Consider the following 22137-nt stretch of genomic DNA (forward strand, 5'->3'; position numbering starts at 1 on the left):
CGTTGCTCGAATGTCAAGCGTGCTCCAACCATCTTGTTTTCTCAATATCGAGATGGTTCAAATGGCTCTAAGCACTATGGGACTTAACATCTGGGGTCATTGGTCCCCAGCCGGCCGCGGTGGTCTCGCGGTTCTAGGCGCGCAGTCCGGAACCGTGCGACTGCTACGGTCGCAGGTTCGAATCCTGCCTCGGGCATGGATGTGTGTGATGTCCTTAGGTTAGTTAGGTTTAAGTAGTTCTAAGTTCTAGGGGACTGATAACCACAGCAGTTGAGTCCCATAGTGCTCAGAGCCATTTTCATTAGTCCCCTAGACTTAGAACTACATAAACCCAACGAACCTAAGGACATCACACACATCCATGCCCGAGGCAGGATTCGAACCGCTCGGTCACAGCGGCCGGCCTACTGCGATGAAAGTACTAACATCTGTTGAGTCAAAGTCCATACTACAACGCACTCGTAACTCAAATCTAGCGACAATATCGATATCTCGATAGAACCTCACAAAGAGTGTATACATTTTTCTGGTTGACTCTGTATTAGATCGATGAGGCAGACAGCTGTCATCTGGTTAGAACACGAAATGTTGCGTCTTGCGATAATATGTAACGAGCAGTACTAAGAAATGTTTATTACCTCACACAGTCTAGCAGACTCATTTGTGGTGCCTATTAGTTCCAAATAATATGAAATTAATCGGTTCGCCCTCTTTCTCGATTGAAACTCTGACATTTGTGGTTAGGTAGTGTACAAAGACGAGTACTCACTTAATCGTTCAATCTGTTACATCCAAAATTATAATCAACTTTGAGGTCTTTTAATGTTTTACAAAAAATAAATCCTTGAAGAAAAAAGATATTTTCATGTATCTTATTGTTCTCATAAAGTATAGAGAACTGTTGCCCGAAATAACGTACAATACTTTAAAGTAAAGAGCGGACAATCCTATTAGCATCCCATTTGTGGGGCTGAGAAAGCGGTAACAAGGCCTGCAGCAATTGCACGTAAATTTGGTATGCATATCGCTTACTATCTGGGGAAACAACTGAAAATTATTGGTATTTGAGTCGTACCTAGCGGACGGCAGGTCGATGGTTGACTGGTGACCATTTCGATGACGTTTCGCTGCTGCTTGGGTGGTAGGGGGTTAGAGCTTATTCACATAAAAGTAAGTAAACTGTTAAGGTCATATAATGAGCTAGTACATGAATAATTAAATACATATATGGTTAATTTAGATACCCATTCTAGATAATGGAACTAAATGACGGCACGGTGCAGCTGCAGTGCGTGGTATAGCTCGGTCGCGTTGCCGCAATATCTGCTGGTGAATGTTCTTTGGTGAATGTGCAGTCCTTTGTAGGGAGATTGAGGGTGGAAAGGTTGAGTAGAAGTGGGAAGGAAGAAGGTGATGGGAAATTAAGAGCATATTATTCGTTGTACTGAAATGGAATGCACAGCTCACTGACACCAAACATTTGTCTGGAAAATGTTTTAGTGAATAACTGTCAGAATTTCCTCTATCCCTGACGTACTCGCATTAATATACCACTTTCGTGGAAGCGATATTTAAATGGACGCAAGTGGGAGACTAAAAAACATTTTCTTATTCTGTGTAGGTGTGGCAGCAACACATATATTTTTTAAATATCTGTGCTGCACCCATGAGTAGCTTTTAACAAAAGCTGTGAAATACCAGGAAGTTGAAGTATCTTAAACGTCTAACCTAATACTGTTTCAGCAAAAAAGGTGACTGTAAAGGACGAGCATTGGCATGTCAAGTGCTGTACTGGAGAGCCAATTCTACGCTTGGCAAAGATACAGGAAGTGCTGGACTCGTCCATAATTTTCCGATCACCTGAAGAGGGACAACGCTGCTGGATTTTCGGCAAGAGTCAAGAAGGTAAGTTGATGCAATCTATGCAGGAATTTCGTATACTGATGTTCTTACCCCTTTGAGTCCTATCAATTTAAAAAGAAAGTTAATTTTAAAATATTTCAATAATATAACTTTTATCATCGTGGTAAGTAACAAGTACAAGAAGAAATCAGCAAAAAATAAACAATCAGTTATTTTAAGTCTTAGTTACACTTTGGAACCACTTGGACGTCCAGTTTTCAACCACCTATCGTTTCATGAAATATATTTTAAAGCAATTTCTCATTTTTCCTAGACACACTCCCAAATCTCGAAACTTTCATGAACTTACGATGCCTAAAACAAATAATGGTCCTAAATAACAAGCAGAAATGAAGCTAAAATTTAATTAATTTGAATCAGAAATACATATTGCTCCAGTGGTTTCAATTCGAAAACGCGTAACAGCAGCAGTACAAATTAAAATTTCCTTAAGATACACAGGCTTATTTTCTATACCAATGTCTCCTTATTATGATCACTGTATATATAAAAAAACACATTTCAGAATCTCCGTAGAAGTAGCTCGGTCTATCACTAAATGTCTCTGCCTTGCAGTAGCGTCGGCGATTTCATGCGAAAGTAACTGGTACTTCAAAAAGAAAGAAAGAAAAGGTTGTTTCAGGCAAAACCACTGATACTCAAAGGGTTAATAATGGTTGCGTGAGCAGTTAAAGGGTAATCTCATCAATATTCAGTAATGGAACGTGACGACCTTTTGTAGTTATTGTTCCGTGACGGTTTCTCTACACATAATACGATTAAGAAAGAAAATATTTATGGTATAATTCAAAAGTCATATCCTAATCTCTGGCTTCTTGCAATTACCAAAGTGAAAGAGAAATAGATCACACATGGACAAGAGGTCATTCAGTAAGCTGATGACTCTGAGGCGCAGAGCAAGCCATAGCTGAAGTAACTGAAGTAGCTGGTTTTCCAGACTCATAGCCTCGGATGGTATCGCGTAAGCCTCAAATTCATCACTGTACCAAAAACGTTCTTCTCCTAGTCCAGTATCACACAAGGGCATGCTGAAAAGTAATATCTTAGAATTTCTTATTTGTAAACTCTTAAACTTTTTAAATAAAACAAACTTTACTAAAATTCTACATCTTTGTTCTTCATGTCTACATATTTATTTCTTAACAGCCACCCTGGTGGCAAATACATTCCTGCCAACGAGAGACAAGATTGTTGGTACTGTAGAATGTATCAATTTGTTAACGGACACACAACCTCATCTCTGCTTAACCGCTTCACCATAAAGTAAAGTACTCTAGGAGGTTCTTTATCCTTTGGAAACATGAAAATCGGATGGCACCAAGTCGGGGCTGCATGGAAGATGACCGAGGCGGTGATCCCAAAACGTCGGACGGCTGCAGATGTCGCAGCGCTCAGGTGTAGTGTCACATTGTGATGATGGAAGAGACGGTGCTCCACGTGTGAACCAACTCTTCGCATTCGAAACTCGAATACGAATGCTGTTTCTCAAGCACCGACATAGTTACGTTACACATCGCCATGTTACATGCTACGATTCGCAGTCCTCTAACGGCAGAGGGACGAAAATTTGTAGACGCGAAGAATAAAAATGTAGAATGTTAATAACGTTTGTTTTTCTAAAAAAACCTTATGAGTTCTGGCATAAAAAAATTGGGGGCATTACTTTTCAGAAAGCCCTCGTAGCTCTCTCATTTGTCATGGCTACCAAATTTTATTAATGCAAGAGGTGTCGTGGGTGTAAAATTATATTAATATACACTACTGGGCATTACAATTGCTACACCACGAAGATGATGTGATTCAGACGCGAAATTTGACCGACAGGAAGAAGATGCTGTGATATGCAAAGCATTAGCTTTTCAGAGCATTCACATAAGGTTGGCGCCGGTGGCGACACCTACAACGTGCTCACATGAGGAAAGTTTCCAACCGATTTCTCACACACAAACAGCAGTTGACCGGCGTTGCCTGGTGAAATGTTGTGATGCCTCGTGTAAGGAGGAGAAATGCGTACCATCACGTTTCCGACTTTGATAAAGGTCAGATTGTAGCCTATCGCGATTGCGGTTTATTGTATCGCGGCATTGCTGCTCGCGTTGGTCGAGATCCAGTGACTGTTAGCAGAATATGGAATCGGTGGGTTCAGAAGGGTAATACGGAACGCCGTGCTGGATCCCAACGGCCTCGTATCACTAGCAGTCGAGATGACAGGCATCTTATCCGCATGGCTGTAACGGATCGTGCTGCCACGTCTCGATCACTGAGTCAACAGATGGGGACGCTTACAAGACAACAACCATCTGCACGAACAGTTCGACGACGTTTGTAGCAGCATGGACTATCAGCACGGAGACCATGGCTGCGGTCACCCTTGACGCTGCATCACAGACAGGGGCGCACGAATGGCAAAACGTCATTTTTTCGGATGAATACAGGTTCTGTTTACAGCATCATGATGGTCGCATCCGTGTTTGGCGACATCGCGGTGAACGCACATTGGAAGCGTGTATTCGTCATCGCCATACTGGCGTATCACCCGGCGTGATGGTATGGAGTGCCATTGGTTACACGTCTCGGTCACCTCTTGTTCGCATTGACGGCGGTTTGAACAGTGAACGTTATATTTCTGATGTGTTACTATCCGTGGTTCCGCCCTTCATTCGATCCCTGCGAAACCCTACATTTCAGCAGTATAATGCACGACCGCATGTTGCAGGTCCTGTACGGGCCTTTCTGGATACAGAAAGTGTTCGACTGCTGCCCTGGCCAGCACATTCTCCAGATCTCTCACCAACTGAAAACGTCTGGTCAATGGTGGCCGAGCAACTGGCTGGTCACAATACGCCAGTCACTACTCTTTACGAACTGTGGTATCGTGTTGAAGCTGCATGGGCAGCTGTACCTGTATACGCCATCCAAGCTCTGTTTGTCTCAATGCCCAGGCGTATCAAGGCCTTTATTACGGCCCGAGGTGGTTGTTCTGGGTACTGATTTCTCAGGATCTATGCACCCAAATAGCGTGAAAATGAAATCATATGTCAGTTCTAGCATAATACATTTGTCCAATGCATACTCGTTTATCATCTGCATTTCTTCTTGGTGTAGCAATTTTTAATGGCCAGTATTTTAAAATGTGGCGTGGCTATGAAGAACAGAGAGAAGCTTTAATATTCGGATAAGACACAAGGCATAAAGCCAGGCAGGACTCCAGAAGGATGGCAGCACTCTGTATGAAGTAAGACTTGTTTACAAGACTGCCGAGACCACGGCTGTGCACTATGGAGTAAAGAGGTCAACGCCCTCGGGTGCCAGGGTGAATAGCAGTGGGAATGAAGTCGGCATTCTGACTGACAGTGAGATAAGGATCTTATTTCAATGTTTCTGATAACAACATCCGGTGTTGAATTACACACTTAGGCACCTCGCTTCCCCCTCTCGCCTTCCCTGGGGAACCACTGATCAAAGTCACTCAGGGAATCACCCAGGCAGTCGTGTCACGTGAGATAAAAAGGCGGGAACCCTCTGCTCCCTGGACCCAAGAGGATCGATCTTCCCCTCCACACCTTTGCCTTTTATAACTGGGACACTTGTGGGGGAGGGGTTAATCAGGAGCTGGAGAGCGTAGGAAGAGGAGTTGTTTAATTGCTAATAACAAATTTCATTAACTCACGTCACTTGAGTTCTGTTTGTTAATAACAGTATTATGTGGCAACAGCAGATATGTAATAACTCCCATTTTTATGTATTTTTCCACACTTTCCGTAGTTTTTGCGATATTTTCCACTATTATCTATAAGTCGAGCTGTGTATCACAGGGAGAGGCTGTGTCTATTTGCTTATAATAAATTACATAACGCTATGTAACAAATAACAACACTACGTGCCGCCAGCAGACACCTCACCAAGGCAGTTTCATGTATCCTTACGTATTTTCCTCAATTTTACGTATTTTTACCTTCTTTTTCACAATTGTCCAATAAAATAAGACTGTTCTCGATGACCCGTCGGCGTTATGATATTATCAGCTGTGGTCCCGTTTTAGGCATCATTGCTAAGCCAGCATTCCATTACTAGTCTGTGTTGTCATAGTGTTAGAAACGAATGCGTTGGTAGAATAGTGACGTCATAGAGAATTCTATAAGCCAAAGGTATTTTGTGAGAAATACAACACGTTACTAAGTTATGTGGCGCCATAGTAAAATTCTGATACCTCTAACCAAAGACATTGGAAATGTAGGAAACTTCTAGAGAGGAAAAATTATGTCACCTGCTGGACGGTAGATCAGCCCCCTCAGACTCCGACGTGTGGGTGTGTAGCCACGAACGGTGGTCACATAGTGGTCACGATGGTGGTCACATTGACCAACATTTGCTGAGAAAAGTTGCGGTGGATGCCTAACATTTATGGCCAAGAGATCTCTCGTTCGCGGTAATAAGGGCAAACAGATCCCAAGCTGTAGGTGGAATATTAAAGACTAATAGACACCTAGATTATGAGGAACTCCTCCCTGTATTTACCAGATAATACCGATATGGTATGGAGGTAATCTTAGGATCGTGGCCACCAGGTCGCGTTCAGGAGAGATCCACATGTCTGTCTAATACTACGCCAGACCATCTCGCCGGAGGTGATAGACAAATGTAATAAATGTATGTATAATCTTCTCCGACCTAGTAGCTGTGAAAAATGATGCTCAGTCGACAAGGAAGAGAGCGTCCCGCCACAGCAAAATGTGTCGTAAGTTTTCGACGCCTTTGCAGACAAACACTTCTAACACTTTAAACGCCAAGTACTCCCTTCCCTCTCATCCATAATTCCTCTATGGAACACCTAAACAAACCAGTCAGAACTCGCAGACATCTACATGATTACCAGAGGAAATCTGTGGACTCCTTTGCAGATAAACGTTGATAACAGTTTAAGCATCAAGCACATTATTTTCCAACGCCCTTTCTCTTTGTACCAATCAGAAACATACTTCCCCTCCTCTCTCCGAACCTCATGCTTTACAAACTAGCGTGGGTGACTCGTTTTCAGTAAGGTAGCCTCCTGTTTGGAAGGAAGACTCGTAACAAAATAAACGCTACAAGTATAAGCAACGTTACTGTCAGCTTCGTATATTAACTACGGCAAAACCAGAACATAGTACATGATTTCGACTGATGCATAGAATTCCAGAGACGCACGCTGTACAGTTAACACACTGCTGTATTTGCAACTGAAAATTTTGCCTGAGAATTAATAATGAGTATCTCTGAAACGTGAGTAGGACTGCCACAACAGACTTATTCACCCACTACACGTGAAACGAACTGTGTACATCGAGGAAAACAATTAGCAATAAAAATACAATTCTATGATCACGTTGACGGTGGGATAGATCTGCCAGACATGTTACTCTCACAGTATTAATATGCGACGTCCCAATAAGAAATAGGTGTAGAAGTGATCATACATGACTTTGCCACGCTCAAACTTTACTGGGAAACGGTCACAGTGCACCGCAATAATAAACACTTCTTGCGTACAAAGTCATAGACTCGCAGAGATCACAATTCTATAAAATGCGACCTTAGAGACTGAGCACCTTACAGCAATAAGTGTATCATCCAAAGGTCAATTACCCTCATTCAAAAATGTGAACAACACAGACTGTGCAAACTGCGTTTTTTTTTTCAACCAGGGTGCAGGGGAACAGTAGCATAGCCATGGACAATATTTTTATTCACTCTTCTTTACTAGTCGGGCATTCTGTTAGTAGAACGGTGGATGGGCTTTCAGAACACGACGCACAAATTAACACTAAAAGGTTTTTGTACCCAAACAAATGTTATATTTAATTACAAAAAATAGTTTAAATGGCTCTGAGCACTATGGGACATAACATCTGAGGTCATCAGTCCCCTAGAACTTAGAACTATTTAAACCTAACTAACCTAAGGACATCACACACATCCATGCCCGAGGCAGGATGCGAACCTGTGACCGTAGCGGTCGCGAGGTTCCAGACTGCAGCGCCTAGAGCCGCTCGGCCACAACGGCCGGCTATTACAAACTATGTAGGAAAGCAACTCCAATGGCAATAGAGCTTTTTTTTTAAAAAAAAAAAAGAAAAAAAAAAGAAAACCTCGTTAAGGAACAAGAGTGGCAGGATGTTTATAGTGCCGATAACGCAGATGACAAATATAATGCTTTCCTTAACACATTTCTCTCGCTCTCTGAAAGCTGCTTTTCCATTACAACTTTATAAATAGGGTACTAGCAGTAAAAGGCAGCCTGGGTGGCTGACTAGTGGGATAAGTATATCTTGTAGAACAAAGTGGGAATTATATTAAAATGTTAGAAGTATCACAATCAGGCTACAGTAGCCCATTACAAACAGTATTTTAGGGTGCTTAAAAATGTTATTAGGAAGGCGAAGAGTATGTGGTACACAAATAGAATAGCTAATTCACAGGATAAAATTAAAACCATAGGGTCAGTCGTGAAAGAAGTGTCTGGTCAGCAGCACAAGGTCGACGATATGAAGTTATGTCGTAGTAAAAATATTTCTGTTACTGATAAGTCACATATATGTACAGTATTTAACAGTCTCTTTCTGATCATTGCTGGTGAATTAAATAAAAACTTAGTTTCTACGGGGAAACTCCTCGAAAATGCCTTTCCAAGACTGATGTCTGAAATACATCTCTGTGATACTGGCAAGAGAGAGACTGAGTCAATAATTAAATCACTGAAGACTAAGGACTCTCATGGACATGATGAAGTGCCTAGCAGAATACTGAAAGTACTGTGCTGCACATGTTAGCCCTGTACTGAGCCATATTTGTAATTTTTTCTTTAAGAATGGTCAGTTTCCTGAACGATTACAGTACTCAATAGTAAAGCTGCCTTATAAAAAGGGAGAAAGGGATAATTTAGACAATTTTAAATCTATTTCTATGCCATCAACGTTTGCTAAAGTTATTGAAAAGGCTTTGTATGTAATTGATCATTTTATTTCACATAATTTGCTATCAAATGTACAGTCGATTTTAGAATGGTTTAACAGCTGAAAACGCTATATTCTCTTTTCTCTGTGAGGTACTGGACGGATTAAACAAAAGGCTTCGACCGCTAGGCATCTGTTTTGATTTAACTAAGGCGTTTGATTGTGTTGATCACAAAATGTTGGACCATTGAGAGGCCAGCGTCAGAATACCCTGACTAATGAACAGCAGCCCGCAGCTCGTGGTCGTGCGGTAGCGTTCTCGCTTCCCACGCCCGGGTTCCCGGGTTCGATTCCCGGCGGGGTCAGGGATTTTCTCTGCCTCGTGATGGCTGGGTGTTGTGTGATGTCCTTAGGTTAGTTAGGTTTAAGTAGTTCTAAGTTCTAGGGGATTGATGACCTCAGACGTTAAGTCCCATAGCGCTCAGAGCATATCATATCATCCTTATTTTCATTTGCTTATGACGTATGGTGTTATATCTGGGGGTAACTCTTCGCATTCTCAAAGTATATTTTTGGCTCAGAAACGGGCGGTTCAGGCAAAAGGTGGTGTCAGTTCGAGAACCTCTTGTCCTCCACTGTTCATTAGTCTGGATATTCTGATTCAAATGGCTCTGAGCACTATGGGACTTAACATCTACGGTCATCAGTCCTCTAGAACTTAGAACTACTTAAACCTAACTAACCTAAGGACATCACACAACACCCAGTCATCACGAGGCAGAGAAAATCCCTGACCCCGCCGGGAATCAAACCCGGGAACCCGGGCGCGGGAAGCGAGAACGCTACCGCACGACCACGAGCTGCGGACGGGTATTCTGACGTTGGCCTCTACTGTCGTTTCTTATTAACAATATCGGCTTATTCCCAGGAATTAGCAGCTTTCACTCAGTTAATACTGGGCAGAAATCCCATCTGCATTTGGATCGCACTTCAAATGGTTCAAATGGCTCTGAGCACTATGGGACTCAACTGCTGAGGTCATTAGTCCCCTAGAACTTAGAACTAGTTAAACCTAACTAACCTAAGGACATCACACACATCCATGCCCCAAGCAGGATTCGAACCTGCGACCGTAGCTGTCTCGCGGTTCCAGACTGCAGCGCCAGAACCGCGCGGCCACTTCGGCCGGCTGGATCGCACTTCCTCGACTCCTGTGCAGAAAGCTGTGCAGTATGGTGCTGGCCGGCCGCTGTGACCGAGCGGTTCTAGGCGCTGCTACGGACGCAGGTTCGAATCCTGCCTCGGGCATGGATGTGTGTGATGTCCTTAGGTTAGTTAGGTTTAAGTAGGTCTAAGTATAGGGGACTGATGACCTCAGATGTTAAAGTCCCATAGTGCTTAGAGCCATTTGAACCATTTTAGTATGGTGCTGCATCCATTTTCAATAAGCTACCACTTAGCAGTAATCCACGACCTTTCAAATCGAAACTGAAGAGTTTCCTCAAGCGTCACTCCATCTATTCTGTCGAGGAGTTCTTTGAAAAATTAAGCTGATTACTGTGTTATATTGTTGATTGCGTTGACATAAACTTACGGCTTGTCTTTTTTTGGGTTCATAAACATGTTATTTTATCTGTTATTACTTTTATGTTGTAATTTCATCTATTGACACGTTCCATGATCTTGGAGATTGCTCCTCAACTTGGTCCTACGGAACTAGACGTGTACAACAAAAAACGTGCACAATTAACGCTGGAAAAGCGAGTTGCACACACCTGATAAGACGGCAATCAGCATAAGATGGGATGCTGCTTGTATTTACTAGATCTGCAGATCTAGGGAGGACGAGGGTCTACATTGCCACTGTGAGCCTACAGAGAGCCCTGGGAATACTGACTAATCTTCAGTTGTGCAACACCTCTCGTGCACGTCCCGTAGGAAGAGCCATCTCACTGGCTCCAAGTAACCACAGGAAAACTTATACGCAAAGTGAGAGGTGGGCGAAATAACCTAGGAGTAAAGGTCCAAAATTCGTTTTTAACGTCTTTCGTCTTATAACTACCACCGCCTGGGTCGCAATGCGGCAGCTGAAACAGTAGCCGAGAATCGCCCACGCGCCATAGACTACAGAGGAAACCGTCAACTGATAATGTTGACAGTTTGTGGCGCTTAGCGAAGCCACGTAACTGCCAGAGGAATGAAAATACTAATTTGTATTACACGCCTATGCCTTGCTGCATACAGTCTTATTAATTTAAAAAAAGCAATATTAGTACAAAAAAAAACACTCCATACTTCTGCTGGTTACAACAAAATCAGAAGATGTTGGACGTTGAGATTCTAACACGAATCGGCCTCTCACATTTCGTTACAGCTCCGACAATACAATATTGTCGATGTCAAATGACAAATCAGGTAACATTGGAGGCCAATACTTCTGAGAATAACGGTTTCATAGCGATATTTTTTAAAGTTTATTGTACTAGGAGGAAAACGTTATGAGACAAATATGCTGTAACTTGGGTCATGTTTGCCATCGTGATGGGACTCGTTAAGAGAGCGCTCTAACAATGTATGTAGCGTTACATTACGAGCGGTGTATCGCAAGACAGCCTCATACACTGTTTCCTACGGAGAAGAAAAAAACAGCTATGACCAACCAATATGTTTCATAAGGTTGCTGACCTACTCCGTAGCGGTGATGTTTTTGTCACTGTGAAATATTGGCTCTGAGCACTATGGGACTTAACATCTGAGGTCATCAGTCCCCTAGAACTTAGAACTACTTAAACCTAACTAACCTAAGGACATCACACACATCCATGCCCGAGGCAGGCTTCAAACCTGTGACCGTAGCTGTGAAATATATTTTATAAACCATTACACATACTGACTGCATTTTTTTTAAATAGAGTATCAAGGTATTGCATTACACCATTACCAAATAATGCATTAAAACTACAGTCTTTCAAAACATGCACACATCCCGCTAAAAATATAAGATGTATTCGAATGTTAGGAGTGATAATCAGAAGAGACATCAAGATCAGTTCCGTCTGAGTTAGTATTACTCACCTCCAGTAGACAAATTACGGAAGGATCACGTTCATTTTAACAAATCTGCTAGACTCAACGTCCCCTATACGTATCACGAAGGCATAATTTATTCTATATCTCAGCCAACCAGCCTCTCTAGAGCAGGTGCGTAGTTGATCTTTACATTCTCACATTTACTCTCACTGGGATTTTACATACTAATTTGCTTATGACGAATCAACAGTCACCTGGATGTGCAGATGGAATTCTATGTACACAGCACTTTCTTTTTATAAACCATTAAAGGTCCTGAACGTCTTCTTTTTTTTTTTTTAAAGTAGAGTGTCTAGATATTGCATCCTACCATTACCGAATAATCCATAAAACTATAGTCTTCTACAACATATTCACATCCAGCTAAAGATATGAGATGTAATCGAATTTTAGGATCCACAACCAGAAAAATCGTCACGATCAGTTCCATCTGAGCTGGTATTAGTCACCCACAGAAGATTAACTGTGGAACGGTCTGCGTAATTTTAATAGGTCTACTTGACAAACAATGTCTCCTATACTTATCTGGAAGGCATAATTTATTCTATATCACAACCAACCAGACCCTCTAGAGCAGATGCGTGCTTGATCTTTGCACTCTCAGATTTACTGTCACTAGAATTTTCCATAATGATTTGCTTACGACAAATAGCCAGTCGTGTGGATGAGCAACGTAGAATACCACCAAGAAGTAGACAATAATACTACTGTCAGTACGCCGTTCGGTATTCTGTGTCGTTCTTTATCAGTCCAGTTTGGTGGGCACGCTTCCACCCAGTCATATCTACATTAATTCTACGTATGGCGGTAGGCTGATCCCATGGCGCCGGCCGAAGTGGCCTTGCGGTTAAAGGCGCTGCAGTCTGGAACCGCAAGACCGCTACGGTCGCAGGTTCGAATCCTGCCTCGGGCATGGATGTTTGTGATGTCCTTAGGTTAGTTAGGTTTAACTAGTTCTAAGTTCTAGGGGACTAATGACCTCAGCAGTTGAGTCCCATAGTGCTCAGAGCCATTTGAACCATTTTTGATCCCATTGCAATCTGTCCTTAGTAATTTTGTATATCTGGCACTTCGCAATTATTTTGTATGTCAATCTCTGGAACGCATATTCCTATGTTAAGTAATTAAAACTAAAGGGATGCAGATGACTGTCAGGAATACGTGTGCCTCTTTACACGTCACCCCTACTTTAACTCCCGAGAATGTTGTGTTTTTACATCTCACATTGACCTGTCTTAGTATTTTCCATCTCACCCTGTCATGTGACATCTATTTTGTGTGTGTATGGTAAACACAGGATGGTGGTTATTCATACCGATGACATAAAATAACATTTGTGTAATAATGCAAGCACTTTCGGTCATATAAGACTGATACGCTTTCAACTTCCTAATATACGCCTGCTCTAGATATTACATCTTTTAGACATCTGTACAACCACCAGTTAGGCCTCTCCTTGACGTTATCGGAATTACTCTTCCTATATTCCTTTCCCCCCTTCCCCCATATTCTTAACACACTAATAAAATCTTCTGGGTAGGGGACCACTTTTGACGGTTTTAGAAACCATACTAACAACCATGTCTCCCGTAATCGAAATATCGTGTGCCAGACACTCAGCTCCAACAAGTCTCACGAAATCTGATATAGATCTAACGCAATCGCCGGTACTGCCTCCGGTGATGACGCATCCGGCGTTGCTGAACAAAGAGAATGGGAAGCCTACCTGCGAAATACCGTAACTCCGGGTTTACAGCAGAATAACGTCAACAGAATACCTCCAATAAGAATCCACGTACGTGTGTGCGTGTGTCTTAGCGTTAGTTTTGACACTTAGTGTTGCCAGTTGAGGAATAAGTATAAAGGGCGGTCCATTGATCATGACCGGGCCAAATATCTCGCGAAATAAGCATCAAACGAAAAAACTGCAAAGAACGAAACTTGTCTGGCTTGAAGCGGGATACCTGGTTGCGCTATGGTTGGCCCACTAGATTCGCTGCCATAGGTCAAACGGATATCAACTGAGTTTTTTAAAATAGGAACCCCCATATTTATTACATATTCGTGTAGTACCTTAAGAAACTTTAATGTTTTAGTGGGATCACTTTTTTCGCTTTGTGATAGATGGCGCTGTAATAGACACAAACATATGACTCACAATTTTAGACGAACAGTTGGTAACACGTAGGTTTTTTCAATTAAAATACAGAACGTAGGTACGTTTGAACATTTTATTTCGGTTGTTCCAATGTGATACATGTACCTTTGTGAACTTATCATTTCTGAGGACGCATGCTGTTACAGCGTGATTACCTGTAAATACCACATTAATGCAATAAATGCTCAAAATGATGTCCGTCAACCTCAATGCATTTGGCAATACGTGTAATGACATTCCTCTCAACAGCGAGTAGTTCGCAAATGCTTTGACAATGCGCTGACGCATGTTGTAAGGCGTTGTCGGTGGATCACGATAGCAAATATCCTTAAACTTTCCCCACAGTAAGAAATCCGGGGACGTCAGATCCGGTGAACGTGCGAGCCATGGTATGGTGCTTCGACGACCAATCCACCTGTCATGAAATATGCTATTCAATACCGCTTCAACCGCACGCGAGCTATGTGCCGGACATCCATCATGTTGGAAGTACATCGCCATTCTGTCATGCAGTGAAACATCTTGTAGTAACATCGGTAGAGCATTACGTAGGAAATCAGCATACATTGCGCCATTTAGATTGCCATCGATAAAATTGGGGGCCAACTATCCTTCCTCCCATAATGTCGCACCATACATTAACCCGCCAAGGTCGCTGATGTTCCACTTGTCGCAGCCATCGTGGATTTTCCGTTGCCCAATAGTGCAAATTATGCCGGTTTACGTTACCACTGTTGGTGAATGACGCTTCGGCGCTAAATATAACCCGTGCAAAAAATCTGTCATCGTCCAGTAATTTCTCTTGTGCCCAGTGGCAGAACTGTACACGACGTTCAAAGTCGCCGCCATGCAATTCCTGGTGCATAGAAATATGGTACGGGTGCAATCGACGTTGATGTAGCATTCTCAACACCGACGTTTTTGAGATTCCCGATTCTCGCGCAATTTGCCTGCTACTGATGTGCGGATTAGCCGCGACAGCAACTGAAACACCTGCTTGGCCATCATCATTTGTTGCAGGTCGTGGCTGACGTTTCACATGTGGCTGAACACTTCCTGTTTCCTTAAATAACGTGACTATCCGGCGAACGATCCGGGCACTTGGATGATGTCGTCCAGGATACCGAGCAGCGTACATAGCACAGGCGCGTTGGGCATTTTGATCACAAAGCTATACATCAACACGATATCGACCTTTTCCGCAATTGGTAAACGGTCCATTTTAACACGGGTAATGTATCATGGAGCAAATACCGTTTACGTGATACCACGTACTTATACGTTTGTGACTATTACAGCGCCATCCATCACAAAGCGAAAAAAGTGGTCCAACTAAAACATTCATATTTCTTTACGAACTACACGAATATGTAATAAAAATGGGGGTTCCTATTTAAAAAAACGCAGTTTATATCCTTTTGACCTATGGCAGCGCCATCTAGCGGGCCAACCGTAGCGCCATCTGGTTTCCCCCTTCAAGCTAGACGAGTTTCGTTCTTTGTAGTTTTTTCGTTTGATGCTTATTTCGTGAGATATTTGGCCCGTTCACTATCAATGGACCACCCTGTATATCCTAGCTGAGTTGGGGCTCTGTATCAAAGTTGGATGACATAAAAAAATAACAAGCCGTACCTGGTCATGTAAGAAGTAAGAGCATCTTTATATTTGCATACTTCTATATGGAAAAACGGATAAATATCGAAAGATGTTGGACATGTTAAAAAATCGGTTAAAAAGTGTGATATGGAGACACAGGATATCTGCATTTATTTTAGAGTGTGATGATAATGTGATATAAACTCTGCATCAAAGTGAGATCGTTCCGCAATTTGTCTACTCGAGGAGACTAACACTAACTCAGATGGAACTCATCGTGATGTCTCTTCTGTTTATGACTCCTAAAATTTGAATACATCTTATATTTTTAGCTGGATGTGTACGTATTGTGAAAGAGTGTAGTTTTAATGGATTATTCGGTACTGGTATAATGCAATACCGTCGTACTCTACTTAAAAAAAAGACAGTCAGCACGTATAATGGTTTATAAAAAAATGTGTTATAGCTACGAAGTTGGTCGACAGTCTTATAAAACACACTGGTTGGTCGTAGCTCTTTTTTTTCTTCTTCATAGGAAATAATTTATGAGGCTGTCTTGTGATACACCGATCATAATTTAACACTACATACTCGTACATTGTCAGAACCTCTTTCTTTTTATCGGGTCCTGTCACAATCGCAAACATGACCCAAGTTACTGTCCATTTGTCTCAGAACGTTCTTCTTCTAATACATCGCTATGCAGATAGACTCTGCAACCGTTGTTCTCAGAAGAATTGGTCTCCAATATTACCAGATTTGTGCTCTGACATCGATGACATTGCATTGTCGGAGGTCTAGTCTTCGATATTCCACCTACATCTTGGGATCTGTTTGCCGTTATTACCGTGAACGGGAGATCTCTCGGCTGTTAATGTTAGGCACCAACCACAACTTTCTCAGCGACTGCTGGGCACTTACAGAATTCTCTAAGACGTCACTATTTTTATCAACGTATTCGTTTCTAACACTATGACGTGGCACACTAGTAATGGAGTGGTGACTTCGCGATGATACAAACATCGGGATCGAAGCGTACGTCATCTTGACGTCGATGGGACGTCGAGAACAGTCTTCCTTTATCGGACAAAATATATAAAATTGTAGAAAACACGTAAAATTGAGCAAAATACGTAATAATAGTATAAATTCATCGAGTCAACTAGAAAATTACATTATAAATGTTCATTACTGATGTCGAGAACGAATATTTTTTCCCCATCTTTTAGACGTAGGTTTCAGCCGAGCGAAAACAAGACTCCATATAAATTACACAACGGATTTTTGTCAGAATTTTATAGACAAACGATGAGTGGAAAATGGCCAAATGGGACATCAAAGTGACCAGCGTGCAGTGTAGTTTAGCAACAAAATGATTCAAGTTCATGAAAGTAATATGCGTAATTGAGGAAAACATTATTGGTAATTTAAAGGAAAATTTTTGTCCGAATTTTCATTGCAAACTAAGAGAGTCAAATGGACGAATGGAGTATCAAATTGACCAACATAAGGTGAAGTTTGGCAAAAAATATTTAGCTGAAACTTCCTGGCAGATTGAAACTGTGTGCCCGACCGAGACTCGAACTCGGGACCTTTGCCTTTCGCGGACAAGTGCTCTACCATCTGAGCTACTTTTTCTCCTTTATTAAAACAACCATATATGTACATAAGCACAAAAACAAAATATTGAAGTGCTGGAACTGATTCAGCACGAATTGTATCCTACAATAGACTGAAGAATACATTTCAATTAGTGCCATTTGTAAGCTTACAAAATAGAACATAAATAGTAAACTGACAATAGCCTCTTCAGTCCAGACAGAAACATAGAACCGAAACGCAAACATATATATAGTTGATTGTCTTAACTGGAATGACAGTTCTGTCATTTGATTCATAACCGTCCAAAACTCAAAGTCATTTGGAGCACACAAACGGATAACAAGAGATGCACAGGAACATAAATTACTGAAAACGTCATAATGAAGTTAATAAGACCATTGAGAAGTCGGGAGTAGTCCTAGGAACTGGTATAACCCCTTATTCGTTGTGTATTTTGTTCGCTACATAGTCTTGCATGTGATTTGTGTCCTTACTGGCATCGAGAATTACCCTACGCCTTATTTTTCAAAAATTATGTCTAACATGTTAGCAAACATCTTCCTGAAATTTGGGTAACGTTTCATCTTCCAGAGATTATCTTCACTATTGTGGATGATGATATATGTCACAAACTGTCCTAACATCCAGATCACGGTGTTGTTCTTGGTGGCGGGAAAATATTTCGCGTCCGGCCAGAGAAGGATGTCGGTGCAGTGGCTGGCTGGGCTGCTGCGGGTAATCAGGCCCAGCCTCTGCTGCATCCATTTCCAGTTAATGAGATGACCGCCACAAGTGAAGCGATGGCGTAAGGTGTCGACCAGACCGCAGCGGACGCATTTATCACTGTCACTTAAACCGATTCTATGCAACCTTTCATTAGTGGGTATAACATCGTTTACCACTTTATACCATGTGGACGCCACTTCAGCAGCGTGTACGGTTAAACTTATGCTGTCCCAAACTGCCTTCCAATGAACACTCGGGTATTTAAGTTCAATGGGATTCCGGACTATTGGAGATGTCCATCTTTTTAATAACAGGTGCGTCGTCGGTAAATCCTGCGTGCAATAATGTCCATCAATATAGCTTACTTCAAGAAAAAACTGCTTGACATGTCGTAATTTGTAATGTATTTTACCTACATCAACGGGTGGATGCATATCGGTGGGTTGTAAGTTTCGGAAGAGCCAACTGGTTACGCTGAGAGGTTCCTTGTCCAACAAATGGGTGATTCGTTTAATATATAACGCAGTACACTTTCGTTTAATCTCAGGCATGTTTAGTCCGCCGGCCTGTCGGGAAGACGTCAGCGTGGTGTATTTCACTTTGAACAGATGCCCTTGCCAGATAAATCTATTAGAGAGTTTCATCACGTGTTTGGCCTGCATCTTGGGGACTGGAAATAGTTGGGCCATATAGTACGCTTTACTGAATATATAACTGCTGAGGAGTCGTATGCGTTGGAGAATGTTAACGGACCGCCAATTGTTTTCATAGATGGCACCTTGCATTTTATTGGTGACCTGCTTCCAATTTTTTACATTCATTTTAGCGGGTATTTGTCGATAATCATCCCCAGAGTGGTGTGGGATTCGACACGCTTCGCCCAAGGTATATTAACTGCGTCGAATCCTCGAATGTTGACAAAGGTTCATTTACCGGCGTTGATTTTAGCACCGGAAGCACGACAGTACTCGTCTGCCGCGGTCTTGAGGGTTGATACGTCTCCGTCGTTGCGCAATAACACTCCGACGTCGTCGGCGTAAGCACGAACCACGAAGGACGTCCCGGCGATCGAAAGGCCTGCAAGTTTGTCGTGAATAGAGCGTAAGAGCGGCTCGAGCGATAAAACAAATAACATCATGGAGAGAGGGCTTCCCTGCGGCACTCCTCTTTGGACCTCCATGGGTTGAGTAAGCTGTCCATTTACGCTGGTTGTAATGCCCGTGACGAAATGTTGCACGACATTTATAACCCGTTGCTCGAAACCACAACGCTGCAGTAGCTGTAGGAGGTACTCGTGGCGGACGCGATCAAAAGCATTGCAAAAGTCGATAAACAGCAATGCGATATTCACGTTAGTGACTGACGCTATGGCTATTACATCTCTATATTCCGAAAGGGGCGTCATAATAGTGCGACCAGGGATGCATGATTGATGGTTGTGAATCACTTGCTTCATTAACGGAGACAATCTGCTGTTGAGTGCTCTGGCGAAGGTTTTGTAATCAAAATTGAGTAAAGCAATAGGTCGGAAGTTATCTAAGGTTTTTCGGTGTTTGCTTTTTGGTATCAATACAATTCGGCCTTCCTTCATTTCGGCCGGCACGTCACTCCCTCGCATCACTTCATTGAGAACACCTGTAAATGCGTGTCCAATTATGGGCCAGAAGCGCACATAAAATTCCCGTGGCAAACCATCAGGGCCAGGGGATTTATTCGATGGCGAGCCAGAAATCAGTTCAAGGACTTCGTCTGGAGCAAAATCGTGTACGACCGCCGAGTTGTCCGCAGGAGTGACTGCGGTGGGCAGAGCACTCACTATATCGCCGCCGTCATCACCATATGTATCGCATTGCGAGTACAGATCCGTGAAGTACCGGTAAACTGCAGTAAGAATATCACTCTGTCGGGTCAAACGGAGTCCATCATCTGTGTCCAGCTCCCCGATAAAAGCTCGCTTGCGATGGGCACGATGTTTTATGAGGTGATACAGCGATGCAAGTTCGTCCTCTTGAAGTGATTTTGCTTTAGATCTGATCTTCAGACCTTCAAGCTGCGTTCGCTTTATGCCTATAAGCTTCGCCTTTATTTGTTTGATGGTCGTCAGCTGTGTGTTGGTTGGTGTCGTAGTCGCATACAACTCTCGCAGAACTGTTTGATAAAAATCAATCGTGCGTTTGACATCTTGCGCCCGTTGCCAACTGTAGTTTCTTAAGGATAATCGCATTTTCCGTTTGACCACAGCATTCCACCAGGCTATCTTGCTCGGATATCTGCAGCATTGCTTGAGACAATCCGCCCATGTCGTGGAGATGACATCTTGTAGCAAGGCATTGGCGAGAATAGAAACATTTAGGCTCCACGGAATCCTATGCCATTTAGTATGCTGTTTGGCCAGATTTATCGTGACACAGAGGGCGCAGTGGTCGGAGAAGCTAGCCGGAATGACATCGGCGTCCAGAACATGTTGGCAAATGTTCTCAGATATGAACAAACGGTCTAGACGGCTACATGCGGTGGTAGTCAGGTACGTGTACTTTAGCAGGGTAGGAAATTTTAGTTCCCACGCATCCTTCAGCTGTAGGTGACGCACCAGATCATGTAGTTCCCTACAGTAATTAAAGTTTGTCGATTGGTCTTTCCTGTGGATCACACAGTTGAAATCACCACTAATTATCAACTGGGTTGGGTTGCGGCGTAGCAAGTATATGATGTCTTGTTTAAAGAAGTTAGCTCTTTCTGATTTTAAGGTCGTTCCAGATGGAGCATAGATATTGACGAGGTTGACGTCAAAAATTTGGCAAGCTATGCCTCTACCGGAGTCCATCACTTCGATATTGCTCACTGGGATTCCATCTCGTGATAGATTGGCCGTACCTGTACCCCCGTCCGCCACGGCGTTTACGGTTGTTGCAAATCCTGATACATGAAAACTTAAGATAGACACTTCCTGTAACAGAACTATATCAGCTTCGGACTCATAGATAAACTGCCGTAGCATTGCTAATTTTAAATCTGTCCTAACTCTACTAATGTTCAGGGACAAAAACGTATTAGCTTGACTCATGATCGTCCGAGACTTGTGGGTGATGGGAAGCGTAGGAAGCCCAGTCCATCTCACCGTCGGACTTCGAACCTACATCCGCAGGTTTTGTACCAGTTTTTGCGCTGACTTTACTTTTTGAGTTACTTCCAGCCACGGAGTCCTTTGGTTTAACTTTATTTTGTCGTCGCAAAGTCGTCCGAAGTGTCATTGAAGACGGCGGAGTCGGCGAGTCATGACTATAAGCAGTATGTGAAAGTCCTTGCTTCGGAACGGGTGACGGCAAGTCCGAAGACGCGGCTTCAGTAGACTCACTGTGTTTGTTTGGAGCCGCACTGGCTGTTTGTATTCACCTGTCCGGGTCCTCGTGTTGTTTGGAAGCAGTTTCGAGGTGGCGGCTGTTTATGTTATGCTCCACACCGCGTGCTTCATCCGCCGTGTTTACGAGTTGCTGTTGATTGACTGCAGCCTCTTGTGTGTTGGCCACCTGCGGCGAGTCGGCAAGCGGTATCGGAACGGATTGCTGTAAACACTCGGCTGCACTCGTATTGACAGTTTCTGCGTCGGGCGGTTGAATGGGAATTTGGCGGGTCGTAACTGAGCCATCCGACACATGCGTGTCCTGTGTGGAGGCCCGTGGCTCCGCGTCATCGGTTTGATTTTTTACTACCTGGTCGCCGGAACCACTACCGTCACTTGTAGTACGTCGTCGTTTGTTACCGACAGTTAATGCAACGGGTTTTTGAGGCAAGGGTGGGAAGGTGCTATTACCGAGATCGTTGTCCTCTGACACAGATGCACTCGGTTGGGAGTCAGTCACAGAAGGCGTCTGATTTTGAGTTAGGACATCAGCCAATGTTAATCTCTGTCGTTGTTGTAGATTGTTTCGAAGTACGACAACTCGCCGTGGGCAATCCTCTCGTAAATGGCCACTCGTGTTACAGATAAAACAAGTGCCTACTTGCCCCTCGTAAATGACATGAGCCTTATAACCACAAACCATTATATAGGATGGGATATTGACTTTAACAGCCATGTCAACTGAGCGAACCCCACTATAACATTGGAGT

At 42.9% G+C, this 22137-nt stretch overlaps 1 protein-coding gene across 2 annotated transcripts in view; it reads left to right on the forward strand.

Annotated features, from left to right (window-relative positions):
- LOC126234578 (uncharacterized) overlaps positions 1–22137 on the forward strand; it is a 50153-nt gene that overhangs the window by 25070 nt on the left and 2946 nt on the right. For both annotated transcript variants that reach the window (XM_049943283.1, XM_049943284.1), the window contains exon 4: positions 1744–1905. In XM_049943283.1, the coding sequence (XP_049799240.1) occupies positions 1744–1905 (162 nt within the window). The remainder of the gene's footprint in view (positions 1–1743; positions 1906–22137) is intronic.

This window comes from Schistocerca nitens, chromosome 2, assembly GCF_023898315.1.
Source record: "Schistocerca nitens isolate TAMUIC-IGC-003100 chromosome 2, iqSchNite1.1, whole genome shotgun sequence".
NCBI classification, from domain to species: Eukaryota; Metazoa; Arthropoda; class Insecta; order Orthoptera; family Acrididae; genus Schistocerca; species Schistocerca nitens.